The 27,269-nt window shown below is 46.8% G+C and overlaps 1 protein-coding gene across 3 annotated transcripts in view; it reads left to right on the top strand.

Annotated features, from left to right (window-relative positions):
* LSAMP (limbic system associated membrane protein) overlaps positions 1-27,269 on the top strand; it is a 1,024,508-nt gene that overhangs the window by 404,441 nt on the left and 592,798 nt on the right. For all 3 annotated transcript variants that reach the window (XM_063956776.1, XM_063956777.1, XM_063956778.1), the window contains exon 2: positions 5,123-5,355. In XM_063956776.1, the coding sequence (XP_063812846.1) occupies positions 5,123-5,355 (233 nt within the window). The remainder of the gene's footprint in view (positions 1-5,122; positions 5,356-27,269) is intronic.

The following is a 27,269-nucleotide window of genomic DNA, read 5'->3' on the forward strand; positions in this document are numbered from 1 at the left end:
TGATTAGGGTTAGGGTTACTGTTAGGGTTGTGATTAGGGTTAGGGTTACTGTTAGGGTTGTGATTAGGGTTAGGGCTACTGTTAGGGTTGTGATTAGGGTTAGGGCTACTGTTAGGGTTGTGATTAGGGTTAGGGTTACTGTTAGGGTTGTGATTAGGGTCAGGGTTACTGTTAGGGTTGTGATTAGGGTTAGGGTTACTGTTAGGGTTGTGATTAGGGTTAGGGTTAGGGTTAGGGTTGTGATTAGGGTTAGGGTTAGGGTTAAGGTTGTGATTAGGGTTAGGGTTGTGATTAGGGTTAGGGTTACTGTTAGGGTTGTGATTAGGGTCAGGGTTACTGTTAGGGTTGTGATTAGGGTTAGGGTTACTGTTAGGGTTGTGATTAGGGTTAGGGTTACTGTTAGGGTTGTGATTAGGGTTAGGGTTACTGTTAGGGTTGTGATTAGGGTTAGGGCTACTGTTAGGGTTGTGATTAGGGTTAGGGCTACTGTTAGGGTTGTGATTAGGGTTAGGGCTACTGTTAGGGTTGTGATTAGGGTTAGGGTTACTGTTAGGGTTGTGATTAGGGTCAGGGTTACTGTTAGGGTTGTGATTAGGGTTAGGGTTACTGTTAGGGTTGTGATTAGGGTTAGGGTTAGGGTTAGGGTTAGGGTTGTGATTAGGGTTAGGGTTACTGTTAGGGTTACTGTTAGGGTTGTGATTAGGGTTAGGGTTACTGTTAGGGTTAATGTTAGGGTTGTGATTAGGGTTAGGGTTACTGTTAGGGTTGTGATTAGGGTTAGGGTTACTGTTAGGGTTGTGATTAGGGTTAGGGTTAGGGTTAGGGTTAGGGTTAGGGTTGTGATTAGGGTTAGGGTTACTGTTAGGGTTAATGTTAGGGTTGTGATTAGGGTTAGGGTTACTGTTAGGGTTGTGATTAGGGTCAGGGTTACTGTTAGGGTTGTGATCAGGGTTAGGGTTATTGTTAGGGTTGTGATTAGGGTTAGGGTTACTGTTAGGGTTGTGATTAGGGTTAGGGTTACTGTTAGGGTTGTGATTAGGGTTAGGGTTACTGTTAGGGTTGTGATCAGGGTCAGGGTTACTGTTAAGGTTGTGATTAGAGTTAGGGTTACTGTTAGGGTTGTGATTAGGGTTAGGGTTGTGATCAGGGTGAGGGTTACTGTTAGAGTTGTGATTAGGGTTAGGGTTAGGGTTAGGGTTAGGGTTAGGGTTAGGGTCAGGGTTACTGTTAAGGTTGTGATTAGAGTTAGGGTTACTGTTAGGGTTGTGATTAGAGTTAGGGTTACTGTTAGGGTTGTGATCAGGGTTAGGGTTACTGTTAGGGTTGTGATTAGGGTTAGGGCTACTGTTAGGGTTGTGATCAGGGTTAGGGTTACTGTTAGGGTTGTGATTAGGGTTAGGGCTACTGTTAGGGTTGTGATTAGGGTTAGGGCTACTGTTAGGGTTGTGATCAGGGTTAGGGTTACTGTTAGAGTTGTGATTAGGGTTAGGGTTACTGTTAGAGTTGTGATTAGGGTTAGGGCTACTGTTAGGGTTGTGATTAGGGTTAGGGCTACTCTTAGGGTTGTGATTAGGGTTAGGGTTACTGTTAGGGTTGTGATTAGGGTCAGGGTTACTGTTAGGGTTGTGATTAGGGTCAGGGTTACTGTTAGGGTTGTGATTAGGGTCAGGGTTACTGTTAGGGTTGTGATTAGGGTTAGGGCTACTGTTAGGGTTGTGATTAGGGTTAGGGTTAGGGTTAGGGTTAGGGTTAGGGTTAGGGTTGTATGATTAGGGTTAGGGTTACTGTTAGGGTTGTGATTAGGGTTAGGGTTACTGTTAGGGTTGTGATTAGGGTTAGGGTTACTGTTAGGGTTAGGGTTACTGTTAGGGTTGTGATTAGGGTCAGGGTTACTGTTAGGGTTGTGATTAGGGTTAGGGTTACTGTTAGGGTTGTGATCAGGGTTAGGGCTACTGTTAGGGTTGTGATTAGGGTTAGGGTTACTGTTAGGGTTGTGATTAGGGTCAGGGTTACTGTTAGGGTTGTGATCAGGGTTAGGGCTACTGTTAGGGTTGTGATTAGGGTCAGGGTTACTGTTAGGGTTGTGATTAGGGTTAGGGTTACTGTTAGGGTTGTGATCAGGGTTAGGGCTACTGTTAGGGTTGTGATTAGGGTTAGGGTTACTGTTAGGGTTGTGATTAGGGTCAGGGTTACTGTTAGGGTTGTGATTAGGGTCAGGGTTACTGTTAGGGTTGTGATTAGGGTTTGGGTTACTGTTAAGGTTGTGATTAGGGTTAGGGTTAGGGTTAGGGTTAGGGTTAGGGTTAGGGTTACTGTTAAGGTTGTGATTAGGGTTAGGGTTAATGTTAGGGTTGTGATTAGGGTTAGGGTTACTGTTAGGGTTGTAATTAGGGTTAGGGTTATTGTTAGGGTTGTGATTAGGGTTAGGGTTAGGGTTAGGGTTAGGGTTAGGGTTAGGGTTGTATGATTAGGGTTAGGGTTACTGTTAGGGTTGTGATTAGGGTTAGGGTTACTGTTAGGGTTGTGATTAGGGTTAGGGTTACTGTTAGGGTTAGGGTTACTGTTAGGGTTGTGATTAGGGTCAGGGTTACTGTTAGGGTTGTGATTAGGGTTAGGGTTACTGTTAGGGTTGTGATTAGGGTTAGGGTTATTGTTAGGGTTAGGGTTACTGTTAGAGTTGTGATTAGGGTTAGGGTTACTGTTAGGGTTGTGATTAGGGTTAGGGTTATTGTTAGGGTTAGGGTTACTGTTAGAGTTGTGATTAGGGTTAGGGTTATTGTTAGGGTTAGGGTTACTGTTAGAGTTGTGATCAGGGTTAGGGTTACTGTTAGGGTTGTGATTAGGGTTAGGGTTAGGGTTAGGGTTGTGATTAGGGTTAGGGTTATTGTTAGGGTTGTGATCAGGGTGAGGGTTACTGTTAGGGTTGTGATCAGGGTCAGGGTTACTGTTAGGGTTGTGATCAGGGTTAGGGTTATTGTTAGGGTTGTGATCAGGGTTAGGGTTATTGTTAGGGTTGTGATCAGGGTTAGGGTTACTGTTAGAGTTGTGATCAGGGTTAGGGTTATTGTTAGGGTTGTGATCAGGGTTAGGGTTACTGTTAGAGTTGTGATCAGGGTTAGGGTTATTGTTAGGGTTGTGATCAGGGTTAGGGTTATTGTTAGGGTTGTGATCAGGGTTAGGGTTATTGTTAGGGTTGTGATCAGGGTTAGGGTTACTGTTAGAGTTGTGATCAGGGTTAGGGTTATTGTTAGGGTTGTGATCAGGGTTAGGGTTATTGTTAGGGTTGTGATCAGGGTTAGGGTTACTGTTAGGGTTGTGATTAGGGTTAGGGTTACTGTTAGGGTTGTGATTAGGGTCAGGGTTACTGTTAGGGTTGTGATTAGGGTTAGGGTTACTGTTAGGGTTGTGATTAGGGTTAGGGTTACTGTTAGGGTTGTGATTAGGGTCAGGGTTACTGTTAGGGTTGTGATTAGGGTTAGGGTTAATGTTAGGGTTGTGATCAGGGTTAGGGTTACTGTTAGGGTTGTGATTAGGGTCTGGGTTACTGTTAGGGTTGTGATTAGGGTTAGGGTTACTGTTAGGGTTGTGATTAGGGTTAGGGTTATTGTTAGGGTTAGGGTTACTGTTAGAGTTGTGATTAGGGTTAGGGTTATTGTTAGGGTTAGGGTTATTGTTAGGGTTGTATGATTAGGGTTAGGGTTACTGTTAGGGTTGTGATTAGGGTTAGGGTTACTGTTAAGGTTGTGATCAGGGTTAGGGTTACTGTTAGGGTTGTGATCAGGGTTAGGGTTACTGTTAGGGTTAGGGTTAGGGTTAGGGTTAGGGTTAGGGTTGTGATTAGGGTTAGGGTTAGGGTTAGGGTTAGGGTTGTGATTAGGGTTAGGGTTACTGTTGAGCCCGTTATGTGGTGGCATTCAGTGTGAGTGATGTGGAGGAGACAGATTCAGCAGCATTCTTGTAGTTTGATAAGAGCGCTATGGTTGCCCCGGCCCAGCCTGCCAGTGATACCGGTATATGACTCTATGCAGCCAGCTAATGAATTGCAGCAGATGGCGTGTGACCCGCGAGCAGCCGGTCTGTATTACACCCGCCATTAATGCCATTCGGAGAGGATCGGTGTATCCTGGTACCTGCAGAGTGCTTTTTACTCCTTTGTTTCTGATTCCCCGGCAGACCCATTGCATTAGAGGACAGTGTGGAACAGAAAAGAGGAAGCGTTTATATAGCCTGAGACTAGTTCTCCTCTGACAATACAAAAATGTCACCTCTAATTATATGCTATCGGTATACAGAACCACTCAATGCTCCGTCTAGGTAAATACCTTTCCGTAGTCAGTGCACGCGTTTATATTGTTCCTACTGTATTACTAGGTACAACACACTGCCCATGGGGCTCGGTTCATGTTTGGAAGTAAAGCAAAAAAAGCAAGTAACTTTGTATCCGGTACATACCATGCTGCACTGCAAGGCTGCCCCTCCAGCAGCCCGGCCTGGGTAATTACTACCCGCACCCCCTACTCTTGGCGCCACTGGTTATGACCATGGCAGTCGAGAGCCGGGCTGGGCCCAGGTACTTTTCAAGGGACGTGGCCTAATCACAGGAGGTGTGGTCATGTACCGTGAGAAAAAAATACTGTGAAAAATAGTATTTTAAGCACCAACATGGCCACACTGCAGCGCAGTACACAGCAGCGTGTGGTGGGCTGAGGAGAAGAGCTGCAGCTGCTGCTGCCAGGTAAGGGGGAGGAGTCATGGGCCCCTACTGGACCCTCACTGGGCCCCTCCATCAGACCTGGGCCCGGGTAATTTGTACCCTCTCCCCCCCTCTCTCTGCACCACTGGTGATGACTGTATGTGTAGCATAGGTTTTATAGCTTGTGTCCGATGTTCTGCAATGTTTTGTCCTGTAAGTCTTTTGCATTTGTTTTGATTGCACTGTCTCTGCTTATCTAACATGTAAGGCGCCGCAGACCCCTCGTGGCGCCATATAAACAAAGGATAATAATAATCACATGATGATCATAATACCTATGTCCATACTTCTGCCTGGTGCCTACGCATGCTGACCCTTTGCATGGTTTGTCCTTGTCACACGTTAACGTAAATTCTGTCTCTGTTCTAGATGTTTCATAGAAGACAAGAGCTCCAAGGTGGCCTGGTTGAATCGATCAGGCATCATCTTCGCTGGACAAGACAAGTGGTCCCTGGACCCCAGAGTAGAGCTGGACAAGAGAAGCCACCTGGAATACAGCCTGCGCATCCAGAAAGTCGATGTCTACGATGAAGGACCCTACACCTGCTCCGTGCAGACACTGCAGCACACCAAGACAACCCAGGTTTACCTGATCGTTCAAGGTAAGCGCCAGTTCCCTTATTTACGCTGGTTCTCATTTCCAAGGAACACGCATTTGCGTTGATTTGGCGAGGAACGTTATCCGCGGTCATTTTGTTGGCAAGGTTGAAGCACAATGAGAGTGATTAGGTTATTCTGGCCGGGTGAATGAACCTTTGTAAAGAAATGTTCAATAGATGAGATTTTGGCTGTTAGCCGGATTGTGTATCAACATGGCTGAAGAGCATCACCATGGAGAAATGTTCTGAATGAAATACTATTTGATAATTTCCTTTAACAGGTCTACTTCAATGCTGGTTACTGCGGGGAAGGCAGAGAATCCCATCCGCTGGGATGCCAAATGTATCCCGTTTATAATATTTGTGCATCATTATACCTGCTCCGCATTAGAATATGACGATGAACGTTCTCACAATAGCAGACAGAATATACACCGGTGTCAGTGAAGCCTACGGGGCAGCACATCTGCGTCTGTCTTCCAGTACAGTGACTCTGTAGCAGGCACGCCCAGCGAAAGTGGAGCAGAGAGACAAACAGCGTCACATCGCCCCATAACAGAATTTGCGCTGTGATGTCGTTTTACCCCTGGTGGGCGGGACTGCCGTTGCACGTTCTGCTACACTGCTACCATTCCGACCGGTGTTATAGCGCTCCACTAGGCACTAATAACACGGCGCTGCCTGTATTTGTACTTAGCGCCTCGTCCTTTGCGCACACATGGCGGATCTACATTGTAAAGTTCACTTTTCAAAACGTATCAAGCCTTGGAAAGCGAGAAAGTGGTGTAATTGCCAATAGCAACCGCTGAACATCTAACTGTCATTTCAATAAGTGCGCGAAATGTCAGAAGCTGATTGGGTGCATTGTGCCACGTCTCTGCTGTACCCCTCTCCAGGGCTTGGTACATCTCCCCCTGTATGAGTCAGTCTTGTGGTTTTTTTCAGCTCTTACAATAAATCCCCCGAGATTCTTTCTGTCGGATGCTTCAAATTGAAACGAAAACTAATCTAATATAAAATGTAATCTGGCGATTCCGGATTAATAATTAATAGGCATGAGAGGAACAAAATGACTTTTCTGTGAAAACTTTCTGACCGGCCCTGTTCTTATCATTATATTTAGAATAATTATTTAATCGTAGAGGGAACATTCCTTTTACCCTATATTGTAGCTTAATGGAGTATAAATCTCCACTGAGTACTGCAGAGCAACATAAGACTCCCCCCCCTCCCCCCTTCGCCGATTCCAGGTGCTGGGAAGTACACTGTGTGTTTTCTGCATTACATATTATATGGAAATTGTTACAATTATAATATTTAAAGAGAAGCTTTGTGTATGAAAGGGAGGAATTGCTTACAGGAGCCAAGTCCCCATCTCATATAAAGATGTCCCTCCGCAGAGGCACGTGGGGAACAAGCTGCGAGGATGAACGTTCTTCCATATGGAACGCAACAAACTTCCGGCACTGTGTAGACCGGTGTGTAATGGGCGGTCGGACCACCGGTGAGCCTTCAGTCACCGGACAAAGCTCCTGATTCCGATTTGTATGCAATGCCGTTATTTACGCAGAAAATATGGCGCCAACATCTCGGCTCCCACGGCCATTAGGCGCGACCATGGGTGATTGAGTATCGGAGGTTCTGAGAGCAGTGCTGCGTGTTGTGCACAGTTGGTGTCATTTGTGAGGCCGCCGGTGGACGTTTCCGCACACTTCCAGGCGGCTGGGACATCTCCTATATAATAGCCCAGATCTGTGATCTTGTGATTCATTTGCTAACGCTGGGCGGAGTCACAACAGTGGGCGGAGTTAGTCAAATGAGTCACAGATCTGGCCAAATCTACAGGACACTAGGAGCAGCTGCAGAAGCAGATAGTATGGACATGGCACAGGCAGGGGTGCATACCTCCCAGCTTTCACACACTCACACACACACACACACACACACACACACACACACTCACACTCACACACACACACACACACACACACACACACACACACACACACACACACACACACACAGCGAAAAGGGGGCGTGGCTTCACGGGAGGGCCCCCGTTTTCGTCAGTGAGGGGGCATGCCCAGCGCTCTGTGAGCTGCTGGCATGCCCCCAGGGGCTGATTATGAGTCCGGGGGGCACAGGGTACTTGAGACAGGGTAGCCCTATCTCATTGCGGTGCATGCTGTGGGTTGGGGGCGTGGCCTAATCGCGGGACGCGAGGCCACGCCCCATTATGCAAATTCCGGGATTTTTTTTTTTTTTTTTTTTTTTTTATGGAATTTTGGCCCCTCAGCTAGAGGTAAATCCAGAGGAGGTGGTCGCTCCCCCCTACACACCCGCACAGGCAGAAGAAAGCAGGGAGACTGCTGCCTCCCTGCAACACCACAGACCTACCAATACACAGCAGCGTGTGCTGACTGTAACACAATGCTGCCGCTGTTACTGGCAGGACGGGGGAGCTTCTGAGCTGGGACAGAGCTACTCCAGCCGGGGGGGGCCCCTAAAACTGTGGGGCCAACGGTACGTACCGCCTGCCCCCCCCTTAATCCGGCTCTGCTGCTGGAACCCCCCCCTTAATCCGTACCCCCTGATGCCCCCTCTCCCTCTGTCTCCACTATTCACCGCTGCTCTGCTAAGCAGAACAGCGAGTACAGGAGCTTTCCAACTGCTCCCCCCCCCCCCCACCGCAGGACACTGCGACCCGCGGGTGGGACAGCGGGACAGACCCCAAAAAATGGGACTGTCCCGCGAAAATTGGGACATTTGGGAGGTATGGGGGTGTGTGAGGGGGTATGCCATACTTGACCCCCACATCAGCATACTCAGCAGGGTCTCTCTGGCAGGGAGGAGCGTCACATTCTGGCACAGTCCACGCTTCTCAGCTGTAGTTTTGTGGGTCACCAGCCGCTGTGCACTTTCCGTACTGCCTCTGTTATCTCCAGCCCCTGCGACCCCACCGCTAGCTGCAGCGCTGCCACCCGCAGTGAGTTGCGCCCAGCTCCTTCACACACTTTAGCCGGCGGGTAGCGCTGCAGAAGTCCGCGCTGCTTGCAGGCTCTGACCCCCTCCTCCCTCCAGCATCAGCGTCTCCTGGGAGCTAACCAGTCACTCCCAGTCTCCCCTTACCACAGTGCCCAGCAGCCGCGAGGCCCGCTCCGCGTGCATGCTATGACCCCCTCCTCCCCCCAGCATCAGCGTCTCCTGGGAGCTAACCAGTCACTCCCAGGGGTATATTTACTAAGCTCCCGATTTTGACCGAGATGCCGTTTTTTCTTCAAAGTGTCATCTCGGTTAATCTCGGTCATTTACTAAACACTAATCACGGCAGTGATGAGGGCATTCGTAATTTTTTGCAAGTTCAGGTAAAAAATTACGAATGAATACACCATCGGTCAAAACGCGGCTGTTTAAGTATGAATCTCGGTCATTTACTAAGAAGTGCAAAGCCAAAAAAGAACAAACACTGCCGTGAAAAATTTCAACTCGTAAAAAAGTGCTAAAAAAAACAGACCTTTTTTTTTTATTCGTGATTGGATAGGCATGCACGGATCCATGAGATCCGTGCATGTATATCAGTGGGAAGGGGTGGGAAAGTGCTTATTTTTTTAAAAAAAATTGCGTGGGGTCCCCCCTCCTAAGCATAACCAGCCTCGGGCTCTTTGAGCCGATCCTGGTTGCAGAAATATGGTGAAAAAAATGACAGGGGTTCCCCCATATTTAAGCAACCAGCATCGGGCTCTGCGCCTGGTCCTGGTCCCAAAAATACGGGGGACAAAAAGAGTAGGGGTCCCCCGTATTTTTAAAACCAGCACCGGGCTCCACTAGCTGGACAGATAATGCCACAGCCGGGGGTCACTTTTATACAGCGCCCTGCGGCCGTGGCATCAAAAATCCAACTAGTCACCCCTGGCCGGGGTACCCTGGGGGAGTGGGAACCCCTTCAATCAAGGGGTCCCCCCCCCCAGCCACCCAAGGGCCAGGGGTGAAGCCCGAGGCTGTCCCCCCCCATCCAATGGGCTGCGGATGGGAGGGCTGATAGCCTTTGTTGTAAAATAAAAGATATTGTTTTTAGTAGCAGTACTACAAGTCCCAGCAAGCCTCCCCCGCATGCTGGTACTTGGAGAACCACAAGTACCAGCATGCGGCGGAAAAACGGGCCCGCTGGTACCTGTAGTACTACCACTAAAAAAATACCCAAAAAAACACAAGACACACACACCGTGAAAGTATAATTTTATTACATACATACACACATACATACATACTTACCTTATGTTCCCACGCAGGTCGGTCCTCTTCTCCAGTAGAATCCAAGGGCTACCTGTTGAATAAATTCTACTCACGAGATCCAGGGGTCCAGGGTCCTCGGGGAATCCAGGTGTAATCCACGTACTTGAATAAAACAAAAAAACGGTTGCCCGACCACGAACTGAAAGGTGACCCATGTTTGCACATGGGTCACCTTCCCACGAATGCCAGAAACCCACTTTGCCTTCTGGCTAAGTGGGTTTCTTCAGCCAATCAGGGAGTGCCACGTTGTAGCACTCTCCTGATCAGCTGTGTGCTGCTGTCCTCACTGACAGGCAGCACGCGGCAGTGTTACAATGTTGCGCCTATGCGCTACATTGTAACCAATGATGGGAACTTTCTGCTCAGCGGTGACGTCACTTTAGGTCAACCGCAGGGCAGAAAGTTCCCATCATTGGTTACAATGTAGCGCATAGGCGCTACATTGTAACACTGCCGTGTGCCGCCTGTCAGTGAGGACAGCAGCACACAGCTGATCAGGAGAGTGCTACAACGTGGCACTCCCTGATTGGCTGAAGAAACCCACTTAGCCAGAAGGCAAAGTGGGTTTCTGGCATTCGTGGGAAGGTGACCCATGTGCAAACATGGGTCACCTTTCAGTTCGTGGTCGGGCAACCGTTTTTTTGTTTTATTCAAGTACGTGGATTATCCCTGGATTTGCCGAGGAGCCTGGACCCCTGGATCTCGTGAGTAGAATTTATTCAACAGGTACCCCTTGGATTCTACTGGAGAAGAGGACCGACCTGCGTGGGAACATAAGGTAAGTATGTATGTATGTGTGTATGTATGTAATAAAATTATACTTTCACGGTGTGTGTGTCTTGTGTTTTTTTGGGTATTTTTTTAGTGGTAGTACTACAGGTACCAGCGGGCCCGTTTTTCCGCCGCATGCTGGTACTTGTGGTTCTCCAAGTACCAGCATGCGGGGGAGGCTTGCTGGGACTTGTAGTACTGCTACTAAAAACAATATCTTTTATTTTACAACAAAGGCTATCAGCCCTCCCATCCGCAGCCCATTGGATGGGGGGGGACAGCCTCGGGCTTCACCCCTGGCCCTTGGGTGGCTGGGGGGGGGGGACCCCTTGATTGAAGGGGTTCCCACTCCCCCAGGGTACCCCGGCCAGGGGTGACTAGTTGGATTTTTGATGCCACGGCCGCAGGGCGCTGTATAAAAGTGACCCCCGGCTGTGGCATTATCTGTCCAGCTAGTGGAGCCCGGTGCTGGTTTTAAAAATACGGGGGACCCCTACTCTTTTTGTCCCCCGTATTTTTGGGACCAGGACCAGGCGCAGAGCCCGATGCTGGTTGCTTAAATATGGGGGAACCCCTGTCATTTTTTTCCCCATATTTCTGCAACCAGGATCGGCTCAAAGAGCCCGAGGCTGGTTATGCTTAGGAGGGGGGACCCCACGCATTTTTTTTGGGGATTTTACATTGTTTAATTAAAAATAAAAAATAAAAAGAACCCCAGCACGGATCACACAGATCCGGCCGAGATTGATTGTAAAAAAAAACGGCAGTGTTTTGCTAATCACTGCCGTAAAATTAGGTAAAAAAAACCGAATGACATCGACATCGGAAGAAAAGAAAAACACGAATACGACAGCTTAGTAAATCCATCGTAATAAATTCAAAAAGTTGCAGTTTTACACTGTCGATGTCATTCGTGATTGAACTTTGACCTATTTTCGGAAATTACGAATGTTAGTAAATGTACCCCCCAGTCTCACCTTACCACAGAGCCCGGCAGCTGCGCGAAGTCTGCGGTGTGTGACTGAGGAGGGGGGGAGTGATGCGGACGGGCAGAGGAAGTAGGAATACAGCCTAAGAGAGTCAGCCATGCCAAGTCTCCACCAGCAGCAGATGCCAACAGGTTGGAGTGGAACAGCAGCAGCCAGCAGCAGTGACTCCGGTAACACACATCTGTCTGTCACCACTGTTCTGTCCCTAATACCAATCTCTCCCGTGCCCTGTGTTCTGTCATGTCCCTGTAACCCCTGGCCTTGACCTGCCACCCTTATCCTGGCCCTTTCACCCTTATCCTGGCCCTTTCACCCTTATCCTGGCCCTGTCACCCTTATGCTGGCCCTGCTACCCCTATCCTGGCCCTGTCACCCCTGTGCTTGCCCTGTCAACCCTATACTGGCCCTGTCACCCCTGTCCTGGTCCTGCCGCCCCTACACTGACCCTGTCACCCCTATCCTGTCCCTGTCATTTCTGTCCTGGCCCCGTCGCCCATGTCCTGGCCCCGTCACCCCTGTCCTGGCCCCGTCACCCCTGTTCTGACCCTGTCACCCCTGTTCTGACCCTGTCACCCCTGTCCTGGCCCAGTCAACCCTGTTCTGACCCTGTCACCCCTGTCCTGGCCCTGTTACTGCATACCCTCCAACTACCTTTTTGGCAGGTACAGTACCCGCAGCACCTCCAGACCTCTCCCCAATGCACCACACCTCCGCACCTTCCCCTCCACCACATGCGGCACTCCACCCCTCCCCCACATGCTGTGCCTCCAGACCCCCTACACCACCCGCGGCTCCCACTCCTCCGCCCCTTCACCACCCCCAGCAATCTCCAGGCCCCCTCCACCATTCACCCCCCTTATATGTCTCCCCCACACCTGCCCCCCTCCACCCGCAACATCTGCAGACACCCTCCTCCATCCGCGGTCCCCCCCTCACCCACCCCTCCCCCACCAATGGCACCCCCGCACCTGCCCCACCACCACCTGCAGCACCTCCGGACCTCCTTCCCCATCTGCCGCAACACCCGTACCTTCCCCTCCCCTACCCATGGCGCCTACGGACCCCTACCCCACCAGTGGCACTCCCGCCCCTTCCCATCCCACAGCACCTCCGGAACCCTTCACCCATCTGCAACATCCCCACACCTGCCCCTCCCCCACCCATGGCACCCCTGCCCCTCCCCCACCTGCAGTGCCTCCGGACCCCTCCCCCATCTGCATCCCCCACTCCTCTGCCCCTCCCCCACCCGCAGCACCTCCCAACCCTTCCCCATCCGGGCCCCACCCCCACTTCCGCCCCCCCTCCATCCGCAGCATCTACAGACACCATCCGCAGTACCCCCCGCACCCGCTACATTCTGTACATTGTGGCCTGCAGGTGCTGTTCACGCCGTCGCAAGGGGCTGCGCCTCCTTCACCATCGCACACCCTTTCATTGTGCAATATTTAACCACTAACAAAGGAATGCAGGTGATACTCCATATAACACAAATATTGAACCCCAGAAAGGCATGCAAGGGTTAAGGGGGCGTAGCCCCTTGCGACGGTGTGAAGAGCGCCCGTAGGGCGCGATGAAGCACCTAGTTAGTGAAATTTTGCTTGGTAGCTGTGATTGCATTAGTGGCTACATCAGAATCAGGACCAAAATGTGCTCTGATGGCACTATGTATCCCAGCAGTGGAGGGTCATTCTGCTACTGCCACATTGTGGATGATTGAGAGAGAGAGATGAGATAGATAGATAGATAGATAGATAGATAGATAGATAGATAGATAGATAGATAGATAGATAGATAGATAGATAAACAGACAGACAGACAGACAGATAGACAGATAGATATGACATACATAGATAGATAGATAGATAGATAGATAGATAGATATGACATTGATAGATAGATATGAGATAGATAAATAGATATGCGATAGATAAATAGATATGCTATAGATAAATAGATATGAGATATATAGATAGATATGAGATAGATAGATAGCTAGATATGAGATAGATAGATAGATAGATAGATAGATAGATAGATAGATAGATAGATAGATAGATAGATAGATAGATAGATATGAGATAGATAGATAGATATGATAGATATATATATATATATATATAGATTGATAAATATGAGCTAGATAGATAGACAGACAGACAGACAGAGATTAGATAGACAGATAGATAGATATGAGATACATAGATAGATTGATAGATAGATAGATGATACATGAGATAGATATGAGATAGATGTATAGATATGATATAGATGGATAAATAGATAGATAGATAGATAGATAGATAATTAGATAGATCTAAGATAGATGGATAGATACTGTAGATAGATAGATAGATAGATAGATAGATAGATAGATAGATAGATAGATAGATAGATAGATAGATAGATAGATATGAATAGATAGATGATACATGAGATAGATAGATAGATAGATAGATAGATAGATAGATAGATAGATAGATATGAGATGGATAGATAGATAGATAGATAGATGATACATGAGATAGACAGACAGACAGATAGATGAGATAGATAGATATGAGATGTATAGAAAGATAGATAGATAGATAGATAGATAGATATGAAATGTATAGATAGATAGATAGATAGATTTGAGATGTATAGATAGATAGATAGATATATTTGAGATGTATAGATAGATAGATATGAGATGTATAGATAGATAGATAGATAGATAGATAGATAGATAGATAGATAGATAGATAGATGATACATGAGATAGATAGACAGACAGACAGACAGACAGGATACATCACTGACAGAATGAATGTATAATGTATCACCCTGACGGTTAATCAGAGACGTCTTGCGCCACCATATTACCAGTCACTACACATTGCGCACTGGGACAGATCCACGTTAGTCTGACTATTTATTCTGGAGCATAAATTGCGTAAATCTTGGTGGGGACTCGGTGACAGAAGAAGCCGGCGCTGGTTTCAGTACAGAACAATTTGGCTGAGAACCTCCTCTCGCTGGGGCCTTGAATTTCCTCGGCACGGAATTGCGCTCACTGACACCTCTGTAAAAGTATGAATTATTGTCATTATTATTTCAAGGTAACTCAGCTCAGGTGGGTCATATTTCAGGGCCTGAGAAGGATTCATAAGCGCCGTGACTGAAGCAGCGCGGCCTGTGAGTGTACAGAACATTGGGAAACTCATCAGTGGTGCAGAGAGAGGGAGACTCGGATTATACCAGGGATGTCTACACCAAATATCACAGAGTATGTACGCCTCACAAATGACTTTGGGTCTGATTCAGAGGTGGATGCAAATGGCGCCGCTACTACGATAATCCTGTGCGCAGTTGAAGTGCGAAAATCTGCAAATATTACTTTATTATTCCCCGCGTGTATGAGTGTGAGACGGACTGAGCAAAGCTTGAGTCTGCCGGCTGCTCTGTGCACTTCACTATCGGTGATAACATCAGGGCAACATCAAGTCCTGGATCTCGCAGAGTGAACTGTCTGCTTTTAAGTGAACGTAAAAAGAGTCTGTGTTATGGCCGAATAGCGGCCATATTTAGATAAAGGTCGACAGGACTTACTATAGGAATCGATGTTGACCTGATGTATCGTCAATGCTGAAGTGCATGAACCAACCTGCGGGTTCAAGTTTTCCTCAGTCCAACTCATTGCTCGGACACGCGGGGAATGCTTAAACTACTATTTGCATGTTTTCCACACTTCAGCTACGTACGGGGTCGCAGTGGTGGCGCCATTTGCGTCCAACGCTGAACCAGGACTTTTGACCTGAATGCCGAGGTATGTCGGCACCTTCCACTGGTTCTCGATGGTTGGCCGCAATTTCACTTGTCTATAGATAAATGTATTAAAAGGATAACAAAGCAGCTTATACACACTGGGAAACGTACTGGGTTCCTTTAGCAATGTGGCACGTGCTTAATGCAGCAATGGTCAGGGGGAAATTATTTACTGCTTTAGGTTATTGGGGCGATTTATCAAACATTCTAAAAGAGAAGTGGAGGCGTTGCCTATAGCAACTGTATATGTACAGAGGTGCTTTAAAAGAGGAGGGGCTTCGATTGGGCCCCCTCCTCTATGGCGGTGCAGTCAACTCTGCCATTGCTTACCTAGAACATTGTCTCTAATTACAGCAAGAATAAGATTGGTTGCTATTGGAAACATCACTATTTGTCTTCTTTAGAAGGCATGCTAATTCTTCCCCCGCCCCCCCCCCCCCTCCCTTTGGTATACCAGTTTATGTGACCCCCCAGGCCAGAGGACGCTACCCCCTTAGGTCCACCACTGGTTATATCTACGTAATGGCTTCTGTACAAGCCTCCGTTCTGGGTGTAATGGAGGGGGATACGTTTGCCGTTGTTTCCTGCAGAAATATACAGTGTAATTTATAAAGCGTTGCGGATCACTCCCCCAGATCAGACACGTCTTATTTTATTACAGCGGCTGCCATTCAATTAATTAAATGTTGCAACAGAAAAAAAAAAAAACTTCTTCAAATGAGAACTTTACTTAAGCTTACATGAAATAATAATAATAAAAAAGACTGATAATAATTTTCCCCAGAAACCTTCAGATCAGTCCGTTTTCATTAGTTCCAACATAAAAGTGGAAACCGCCGGTCTAATTAAACTCCCAACCTGTCTCTTCTCTGCCTGTTCTGTCTGCGGCGGATTGACGCTCCCTGCACGCAGAGATTCTCTATCTGGCTTCTGTTTCATGTTTGTGCGGCAGAGAAGATCAGAAACAAGAAATATTTTTTAATGATCTGTGAGCCGGGCGGCAGAGAAGGGCGCCCTGATTAATTTGGGCCAGCCAGGATCCTTTGAGTTATCTTTTTTTTTTTTTTTCGTCAGGAGCCTTGTGGGGCTCATTTACTTTACCTTTTCTACCTGCCACCTATAGCTGTGTACCGGCAGCCATTGGCGCGGTGTAATAACTGAAGCAGAAAGCCATTCGGGCTGCTTCTGGCACAAGAGGGGTTAATTGCTGCAGGATAGATACTCAGTTAAATATATCATGCACCTTAAATTTGTGTTCACTAAAACTGCAGTTTTGAATGAATATATAGGCAGCTGGGTGGTAACTAGGGGGGGAGTGATCCAGGGCCTAAGGAAAAGAGGGCAGTACCACTGCTGCAATGGTGGCACCTGCATTTAGCATGCAAGGTACTTGTATTGGCACCTTTCATTTTAGGATTTGCCTGCACGCAGCTTCCTGGTAGCAACCCCCACTTTGTGACCCAAAGAAGGTGTGGGGGAAAGAGGCGGGTAACTCCCCGTTATTTCCCACAAAACGTCCTTTTTCTGTTTATTTGCGAAGGAATGCTCACTGCGACTCTAATGGCCAGAGCCGGGCCTAGGCATAGGCAAACTAAGCAAATGCCTAGGGCGTTTGGTGTTCCATGGGGCACAATCAGTTTTCTGCAGATTAAAATGATATGCAGCATGCCTATATTCTATGTGTGACTGCGGCTGTATCTGCATACGAAATGCTACAGTACAGTCTACTGGAAATCACTATAAAGTAGCATTTCGCATGCAGATACAGTCACACTTGCACACAGAATATAGGCATGCAGCATATCATTTTAATCAGCAGAAGCTGCTTGTACATGATCCTAGCCACATAGTAATGCAAATAATCGCTCAACTGCTTGAACATCGGAGTAGCGTACAACTATTGATCAGGCCCAATGTACAGTAATTGCAGGAGACTCCTAGATTAGCGGGTGATCTCCCGCACTACGGAGATAGTCTGCCAATCTCTTTGATGTTGGGCCAGATTGAGACGTTTTGAGTGAAAGTGCGTTTTTAATTATGCTGGAAAGCGCCTATTTGCCAGCACTTTAAGGCGCCTCATGAAGGAGCGCTGCAAATCACTACCAGTATGTACAGTAATTGCGCTCAAGAACAGGCGGGTGAAATTGCAAAGCAGAATTTACACCGCAGACCCTCAAAATTTACCACTTGCTAAAATGAACCATTATTATATTTTGCAAAATGAAATCTCACGTTTGCACACGAGTCTGCGCTGTGCAGGTACTGCCCCCAATCTGCCCGGCTCGTCGCATCGAGGGGGCTCATTCCCACCACACGGACCCTGTCCCATAAAGTGCACTAATTAATGTAGAAATAGGTAATGAGCCTCAGTGACTGAACCTGATATTCTCGGTGATGTAAAAGAGATTGAACTTGACATTTACAGTAGTGGAGTCGCTCAGCCTGTTCCGCGTCCCCTACTTTATTATGTGATAAACGTCATATTTTAGTGGATCTTCAGCTTCATTTAGTTTGATTTAACATTTATAGGAAATATTAAGGGAGCACATGAGATTATCCACGTCTTATATCTCTGATGCCGGTGGTATGAGTCTTGCACTGGAGGAACATCAACGTTCAGCCTTTAGATTATTCTGTGCATAAGTACAGGGGGCTGAGGTTGCAGGCAGGCACAGCACCGCACGCACCGCTGATATGTAACACACAGCCGACACTGCGAGGCTCAAACTACTGTAGCATTGTAATAAGGGTCAACTTTCCACTTAAAACATAGCGACCAATCACCAAATAGCTTAAATCCATCTGCTGCACGTTGGACAATACAAGTAAACGTCTGATTGGCCGGGCACTTCATTTGGTCATGTGAACAGAAACTTTACCGGCCAACCAGTTTTCAGGTCCTTTGTGTAACTGCTCTGAAAATTCCACTATAATGTTAAACATAATGCGGATAGTCCAAGCTTAGATTAAAACACAGGTAAAAAATACTCCACTTTAGTAAATTTCCCCCATTGTGTGCAGGGCAGTCGAGAGCTGGGATGGGCCTAGGTACTTTTCCAGGGGTGTGGTCTAATCACAGAAGGTGTGGTCGTGCACCCTTAGAAAAAAATACTGAAAAAAAATTGTATTTCAACTTCAAGCACCAACACGGCCGCACTGCAGCCTAGTACACAGCCGCGTGTGCCTGGCTGAAGAGAAGAGCTGCTGCTGCTAGGTAAGGGGAGGGGTCCTGGGACCCTACTGGACCCTCACTGGGCCCCTTTATCAGACCTGGGCCGGGTAATTTGTATCCTACCCCCCCCCCCCCCCTCAGCACTGATTGTGTGCAGTATTCTGAGTCAGACTTAAATAGTGCCTGGTTTTGTCATGTAGTATATACTGTTCAGTAGTATATATATGCTAGTTCTAGGCCCAGGGCCGCTGAGACATTAGACGGGCCCCGGTACAAGATAGAGGGCGTGGTAAATATGGAGGCATGTCTATGCCGCATACAATTCCATGTGAAACGCTGAATGGGGCCTGCTGCTCCACCACTCAAGCTGACCTGGGCCCCCACCGCCCCCCTAAACAGGTCTGGACACGGGAAATCTATACCTGCTCCGCACCCCAGTTTATGCCAGAAAATATGGCTGCACTGTGACAGTAATGCGCTTGATGTTGGATTATGCATGAAGCGCTTTGCAGGAACATGTAACCTAGCAGTATATTTTAAGATTGTGGGAGGAAACTCGAGTACCCAGAGGAAACCCACGTAAGAACAGAGAGAACATACAAACTCCACACAGTAGAGGGAAACAAACCCATGACCTCGGCGCTGAGAGGCCGCAATGCTAACCATTACACCGTCCATATTGCCAATGATGAATATTAGCTACCATGTGCTTCTATACCTGTCACAGAACCCCCATATCCATTGTGACCTTGACACGACGAGTGTAATTGCCGGGTGAGGTTAGGAAAGGCTGCACCATTACTGCTGTCACACGTCTATGATCGCCTCTCGGTGGCGGCTGTGTCGTGTAACTGTGCCGAGTTAACCTCCCAGGGCTGTAATTTCCCCACTGAGGAAGCTGTTTACAGACTGGGCAATTAAGTAGCTTTTAATGAACTTCTACATCCATTAATAACCTTTCTGCCAACCAGCTCAGCCGACAGAATAGCCATTCCTAAGATGGAAACGCCATCCGAACTCTTGGAGCTGAAACCTGCCCCGTATAATAAGTCATTACGCCTTTGCAGAATGCATAATTTAATATCCTACCGAGTAAATAGATTTGCCTGCAATGAACGGATTTCCCATTGAAAGACTAATCACGGAAAAAAAATTACACGTTAAAAATTATTAAAGGCCGGCCTCATCCATTCCGCAGAACTAGAACACTTATTTGGTAATGGCTTGAATTAAGATATTGGGAGTAAGAGATTTATCTCCCATTTTGGAAATTATGCTGGGTAATAAAGACATCATTTCTCTGCTGAATAAATACATTTTAAATTGATACAAGATTAATTCTGCCCCTCACCCCGCCGTATATTTAATAAAGCTGTCACTGACACAATGTCCAGTCTCCCTATATACATAATGCAGAAAAGAAAACAGAAGATTAATCTGACAGATAGATTAAATGACGTTTTGGAGAATAAAAGATTTATTATTTTTAGGTATCATATTGTCCATTTGCTATATGTCAAGCTGCGTTACTGAGTACTTTAGTGTTACAGACAAATACATTCTGCCTACAGAGCAGTGACGTGCGGTGAGGTCATTGGCTGGGGAGGCACTGAGATTTTATATATATATACATACATACAGTGGGGGTATGGAAAAGTGAAGGTTGCAATTATGCGCGCACTTCCGGAAAAGGGGGTGTGGCCACTCAAACAGGGTTGTGTCCTTCAGTGTAGTAGGACCCCTTATACTATCTAGTACTGGTGCCCCTTTCACTTGATACCACACAGTATGAGCCGAAATTCACACTACAGCACATGGTATGATCCGAAATTCACATTACAGCACACGGTATGAGCCGAAATTCATATTTTACCACACAGTATGAGCTGAAATTCACATTACAGCACACGGTATGAGCCGAATTCACATTACAGCACACGGTATGAGTCGAAATTCACATTACAGCACACGGTATGAGCCGAAATTCATATTTTACCACACAGTATGAGCTGAAATTCACATTACAGCACATGGTATGAGCCGAAATTCACATTACAGCACATGGTATGATCCGAAATTCACATTACAGCACACGGTATGAGCCGAAATTCATATTTTACCATACATTATGAGCTGAAATTCACATTACAGCACACGGTATGAGCCGAAATTCATATTTTACCACACAGTATGAGCTGAAATTCACATTACAGCACACGGTATGAGCCGAATTCACATTACAGCACACGGTATGAGTCGAAATTCACATTACAGCACACGGTATGAGCCGAAATTCATATTTTACCATACGGTATGAGCCGAAATTCACATTACAGCACACGGTATAAGCCGAAATTCCCATTACAGCACACGGTATGACACGAAATTCATATTTTACCACACAGTATGAGCCGAAATTCACATTACAGCACACAGTATGACACGAAATTCATATTTTACCACACAGTATGAGCCGAAATTCACATTACAGCACACGGTATGACACGAAATTCATATTTTACCACACGGTATGAGCCGAAATTCACATTACAGTACACGGTATGAGCCGAAATTCATATTTTACCACACGGTATGAGCCAAAATTCACATTACAGCACACGGTATGAGCCGAAATTCCCATTACAGCACACAGTATGAGCTGAAATTCATATTTTACCACACGGTATGACCCAAAATTCACATTACAGCACACGGTATGAGCCGAAATTCACATTACAGCACACAGTATGAGCTGAAATTCATATTTTACCACACGGTATGACCCAAAATTCACATTACAGCACACGGTATGAGCCGAAATTCACATTACAGCACACAGTATGAGCTGAAATTCATATTTTACCACACGGTATGACCCAAAATTCACATTACAGCACACGGTATGACCCAAAATTCACATTACAGCACACGGTATGACCCAAAATTCAGATTTTACCACACGATATGAGCTGAAATTCACATTATAGCACACGGAATGAGACAAAATTCACAGTATGCCACATGGAATGAGACAAAATTCAGGGAGAGTGACAGCAGGTACAGGGAGAGGGAAAGTGACAGCAGGGACATAGGGACAGGGACAATGACAGCAGAAACATAGGGACAGGGAGAGGGACAGCAGGGGCATACAGTAGGGACTAGGGAGAGAGAAAGGCAGCAGGGTAAGATTACCTTTTTAACATTGGCGGTGCGGAGGATGCTGTGGGCTGCAGTGCGGAGGATGAGGAGGCTGTGTTCGGCATGGTGCGACGGAAGTGCAGAGAAGAACTGAGGGTGGCGGCGGAGCTGCTGAGGGTGGTGGGGTGCGGATGAGGGTAGTGGAGGTGTAGTGAGGAGGAGGCAGAGGACGGCGGCAGTGCAAGGAGGAGGAGGCTGTGGTCGGCGGCACTGTGGCTCCTATGACCGAGGCGCTACTATTTCATATCTGCTGCGGATCGACAGCCAATAAGGAGTGGCCGCGTGGCAGATTTTTAATGTGTGTGCTAAATGTGTGTGCTGTAATCTGCTGCAGACCGGCAGCCAATCAGGAGCGTCTGCCTCCCCCTGTATCGCCCCAAGACTGCCGCCCCCCTGTGTATCCCCAAGCTGCCTCCCCCTTTAAGGTCCCCAATGCTGCTTCCCCTCCTTTATGTCCCCATGGCTGCCTCCCCCCTTAAGGTCCCCAATGCTGCTTTCCCCCTGTGTATTCCCAAGGTTGCCCCCTTCCCCACCGTGTGTCCGCCCCCCCCCGAGTCCCCGTATGGCTGCCTCGCTCTCCATGGCTCACCCCCCCCCCCCCCATGTCTGGTCTCCGGCCCCCCTTGTTTGCCTGGGGTCACTGCTGGGGTCTCTGGGGAGAGCATTCATTCATGCCTCCCGTCCCGCAGCGCGGCGGCCAAACTACTGCTACTGGCCGGCGGGACCGAGACAGGCGGCTGGCTGGAGCATGAGTTCCGCTGATGCCGCCGGGGACTCAAGTCAGGCGTTAAGCAGGCCGGACTCCAGGGTGGGCTCAGGATCTGGTGCCCAATCATATTTGCATCAGTGACAGGGGCGTGCTTTCATATGTGCTGAAAGCACGCCCCTGTCACTGAGGCACACATACTAGTGCCGCTTATACTTCTTTTTTAATGAGCTTTTACAGCCCTCTCTTTGGATCCGCCCCCTGCCCGCCCCCTGCATCCAACCCTTTGTCATTAGCCGCAGGAGGCACCGCTATCGGTGCCCCTAACACAGATCAAAACTTCTTTTCTCATGTAAAAATGATTACAATCATATAAAGCATATTCTTATGACACAGAATATGTGTCATAAGTATCTTCTTTATATTATTATAATCATTAATGACAGGGGAGAATGACAGGGGAGGCACTGCCTCCCCTGACTGCACGTCCCTGCTACAGAGCTGACAATCTAAGGTTTGTATGTGAACAAAAATACTTCTCAAACTAGCGCTTCTTTAAATCCTGCAGCCGTGCTTATCTACAGGTGTACAGTACACCAAACAAGATCACATATATTATAGCACAGTGGTAAGCTCTGATTGTGAATCTAATGTAATGTATCACCTTCTACACAACAATCTAAGGGGTACATTTACTAAGCAGTGATAAGAGCGGAGAAGTGAGCCAGTGGAGAAGTTGCCCCATCAACCAATCAGCACTGAAGTAACATCTATCATTTGCATACTATAAAATCATACAGAGCTGCTGATTGGTTGATGGGGCAACTTCTCCACTGGCTCACTTCTCCGCTCTTATCACTGCTTAGTAAATGCACCCCTAAGTCTGTGCGGGCTTTAGTGATGGACTCTCAAGGGTTTCCTAGTGCACTTCGGTATCCGTTCAGATGGTCGACCATGTTATGGTCGACAGTCATTAGGTCGACCACTATTGGTCGACATTGACATGGTCGACAGGGACACATGGTCGACATATGAAAATGGTCGACACATGAAAAGGTCGACATGATTTTTTTTAACTTTTTTTCTTTTGGGGAACTTTTCCATACTTTATGATCCACGTGGACTACGATTGGAATGGTAATCTGTGCCGAGCGAATCGGTAGCAAGGCGAAGGCACCATGCCCAAAGCATGGCGAGCGAAGCGAGCCATGCGAGGGGACGCGGTGCACTAATTGGGGTTCCCAGTCACATTACGCAAAAAACGACACCAAAAAAAGTAAAAAATCCCATGTCGACCTTTTCATGTGTTGACCTTTCATGTGTCGACCATTTTAATATGTCAACCATGTGTCCATGTCGACCATGTCAATGTCGACCAATAGTGGTCGACCTAATGACTGTCGACCATAACATGGTCGACCACTCATACCGGAACCGTGCACTTCATACGGTCAATTGAAAACACACTTACAATAGAACCCCCTTGGTTCGTGCATGTAGCGGGATCTCTCTTCTATCTACCACTTGATCCTTTTGACCACAACGCTGGCAGTCCAACACCCTCCGTGTCTCATGGATATCCTCCCTTAATCAGTATTTCCTTACGTGTCAACCCCGCCGGTTCTCATCTATAGACATACTACATGCAAAGTTGAAAACGGAGGTTGTATTTAAAACAAGTAACTTATTTTAAAACATAACGATACCCAACACAGATTATTCCTAAATAAAAAGTAGGAGTATGTCGGCGGCGATGCGCACGTACCCTCTCCTGGAGGAGGCTGCGCTCATGGACTCAGGACTTCCCGGGTGTCCTGGGTGAGACGGATCGGCAGCAGCCTCAAGCAAGGGGAGAGAGGTCAGCGGGGTGTACACTGATCCGGCTCCGTCCAGCACATCAACGCGTTTCAGAGTCACCTCCTTTGTCGACTGCCAGCGTTGTGGTCAAAAGGATCAAATTGTAGATAGAAGAGAGATCCTGCTGCCAAGAAAGATATCTTTACATGCACGAACCAAGAGGGTTCTATGGTAAGTGTGTTTTCAATTGACCGTATGAAGTGCACTAGGAAACCCTTGGGAGTCCATCACTAGAGACCGCACAGATTTAGATTGTTCTGTAGAATGTGATACATTACATTAGATTCACAATCCAGTGCCGAGCTTACCACTGTGCTATAATATATGTCATCTAAGGTTTGTGTATGATTACTGTATATTTGATGTAAATATTTATTACCAGTTATTTATATGGCGCACACATATTCCGTAGCGATTTCCAGAGAATATTTGCCCATTCACATCAGTCCCTGCCCCAGTGGAGCTTACACTCTATATTCCCTACCACATGTACACGCACACACATACACGCTAGGGTTTATTTTTGTTTCGATCCAATTAACCTACCAGTATATTTTTGGATTGTGGGAGGAAACCGGAGTACCCGGAGGAAACCCACGCAAATACGGGGAGAATATACAAACTCCACACAGTTAGGGCCGTGGTGGGAATCGAACCCATGACCTCAGTGCTGTGAGGCAGTAATGCTAACCATTACACCAAATATACACATTAATCAGCATAAAGGTTAATGTTCCGACTTCAAAATGCATAACCCCAGACCTGTTTGTGCATCACGTCCGTGCGTCTTTTGCCGCAGTTGCGCCTGCTACTGTATGATAAATGCTAGCAGAAGCCCTTCCCTGATGTGCGCTCTTCTCCATTTGTCTTAAATCAGGTTTGGATCAGTACATCTATAGTAAAAGGATAGACAGTCAATAGGTCAAACCCACATGCAAATTTCGGCAGGTACAAGGTCAACTATGTCTAAGATTGACAGGTACAAAAGTTCGAAATGCAAATGGTCGACACAAAAAAGGTGGACACAATGTTTTGTTTTGTTTTTAACTTTTTACGGTGTCATGTGGATGGTAAATCAAGCAATTGAAAAAAACAAAACTTGTGTCGACCATATTGTGTCGGCAATTGTCACGTTGACCCTTTGTATCTGTCAACCTTAGAGACAGTCGACATTTTACCTGTCGACCTGTTGACCATGTCAACCATACAGGTATACCTAATGACTGTCTTACTTCTATCCAGTGTCTGGAACTCTCAAATCTTCCCTACAAACGTTAAATGTTAGAAATGTGAGTTTTAAAACGTTTTCCTGTAGAAAAATATTAGATAATATTAGATAGCTGTGGAAGAAAATGTGTGATACAGATGTACGCGGTCTTGGCTGGGTGCGACTCTCCGCCGACGTGACATTGCACCAGTGCAGACTGGGTATTGCTCTGGGTTCTGTAGAGTTCAGTCTTTTCTAGATGTGACGACGTTGGTGAAATTGGCTGCTTCAGCTCCCTGCGGTGCTCCAGGACAGATGTTTAACGTCCTCCATTGATCTCCATAGGGCGATTAGGATAAATTTATTGTTCACGCACTTTGGAATTCTGGAGTTTATCGTGCGATCAGCCACAGCGGGGAGTGCTTGTGAGATTCAAAGCCGACCGTGTAAAGAGTTCTGCAAGATGAGATAAAAGTTTTCTGCAAACACCTGTCTACAAACGCAAATATATTATTTTATTTGTATCTAGAGCATTCTTATGTTTTTACCCTAGTCTGAGCCGTAGATATAGATCTCAGCGCTCCCTCTTATCTGCTAAGATGTTATTCTTTTTCTTTTTGATGTAAATAACAAAAAGGAAACCCGAAGCACCATTTATTTTTTTGTGAGACGCAGCTTACGAACATCTGATTGTACCTAAAAATGAAAGAAATAATGACAAACGGAGAATATCAGAAGTAACATGTGAAATGTGTGTGTGTGTGTGTGTGTGTGTGTGTGTGTGTGTGTGAATATATCTTATATAATAGTTGTGTAGGGTCTGTCCCAACAGACATAGGTGGATCATCTGCCGGGAACAAGGTAAGCATGGAAGCCACAGAGAGGCATGCGGAGATATGGGGGGAGGCTAGTATGGAATGTGGGGTGGGGACAGGGGGTCAGAACAGAAGAGGTGTGAGGGCAGAGAGGTGAGCCAGTATATACTCATATATACTGTATATCCACAGAAATACACCCCAGCTAAGTGGGTTGTCTGGGATCTCCATGATGCAATTTGTGGCAAATCGCTTCATGGTAGCTCCGCCCTCCCTGAAATGGTGCATTGCGCATTATGAGAAAGGGCTGAGATTTACAATGTCCCTGCGCCTCCCAACTCTCTCCCAGCAACGGATGTCTCCTCACATGGCACAAACTCTATATGGTGTCTTGGTTTGTCTATGGAATCACTATAGCACAGTGGTTCTCTAACTCGGTCCTCAGGACCCCACACAGTTCACGTTTTCCATGTCACCCAGCAACTGCACTGTGTATCACCAACTGTCACATTTTAAAAATCTACAGGTGACCTGCAAAACATGAACTGTGTGGGGTCCTGAGGACCGAGTTTGAGAACCTGTGCAAAGTAGTATAGCACATCTATGAAACATTGTCACACTGCAGTGGCAGACAAGAAGCAATTTCATAAACTATACAACCCTATAAAAACCAAGAATGTTATAATTAATCAAGAACCAGTTCAGAGGTACAGGGTAATGGAGATGGGAGTATGTATGTAATGGAAGGCAGGTAAAGGATTGATTGATTGATTGATTGATTGATTGATTGATTGATTACTTGATTGTTTCGATCTGATTGATTTAAATTAGTTTGATTCCAAAAACGTAAAATAGAGATAGGCTAATTTGGAGTTTGCAGCTCTGCTGCAACTATTCATTTTCTTGGCTTCTTTTTCATTTCAACCCTTGTCAGGAATCCTTGGCTATTGTATTAACATTTTAATATTTTCTGGTTAAAAATGTGTTGCAAATTAGTAATGTTTTAGAGCAAAGGGCCTAATTCAGACCTGATGGCTTGACTGCGTTTTCGTACAGTCTGCGATCAGGTCTGAGGTGCGCATGCATATGCACTGCAATGCGCAGG

Source organism: Pseudophryne corroboree, chromosome 2, assembly GCF_028390025.1.
Source record: "Pseudophryne corroboree isolate aPseCor3 chromosome 2, aPseCor3.hap2, whole genome shotgun sequence".
NCBI classification, from domain to species: Eukaryota; Metazoa; Chordata; class Amphibia; order Anura; family Myobatrachidae; genus Pseudophryne; species Pseudophryne corroboree.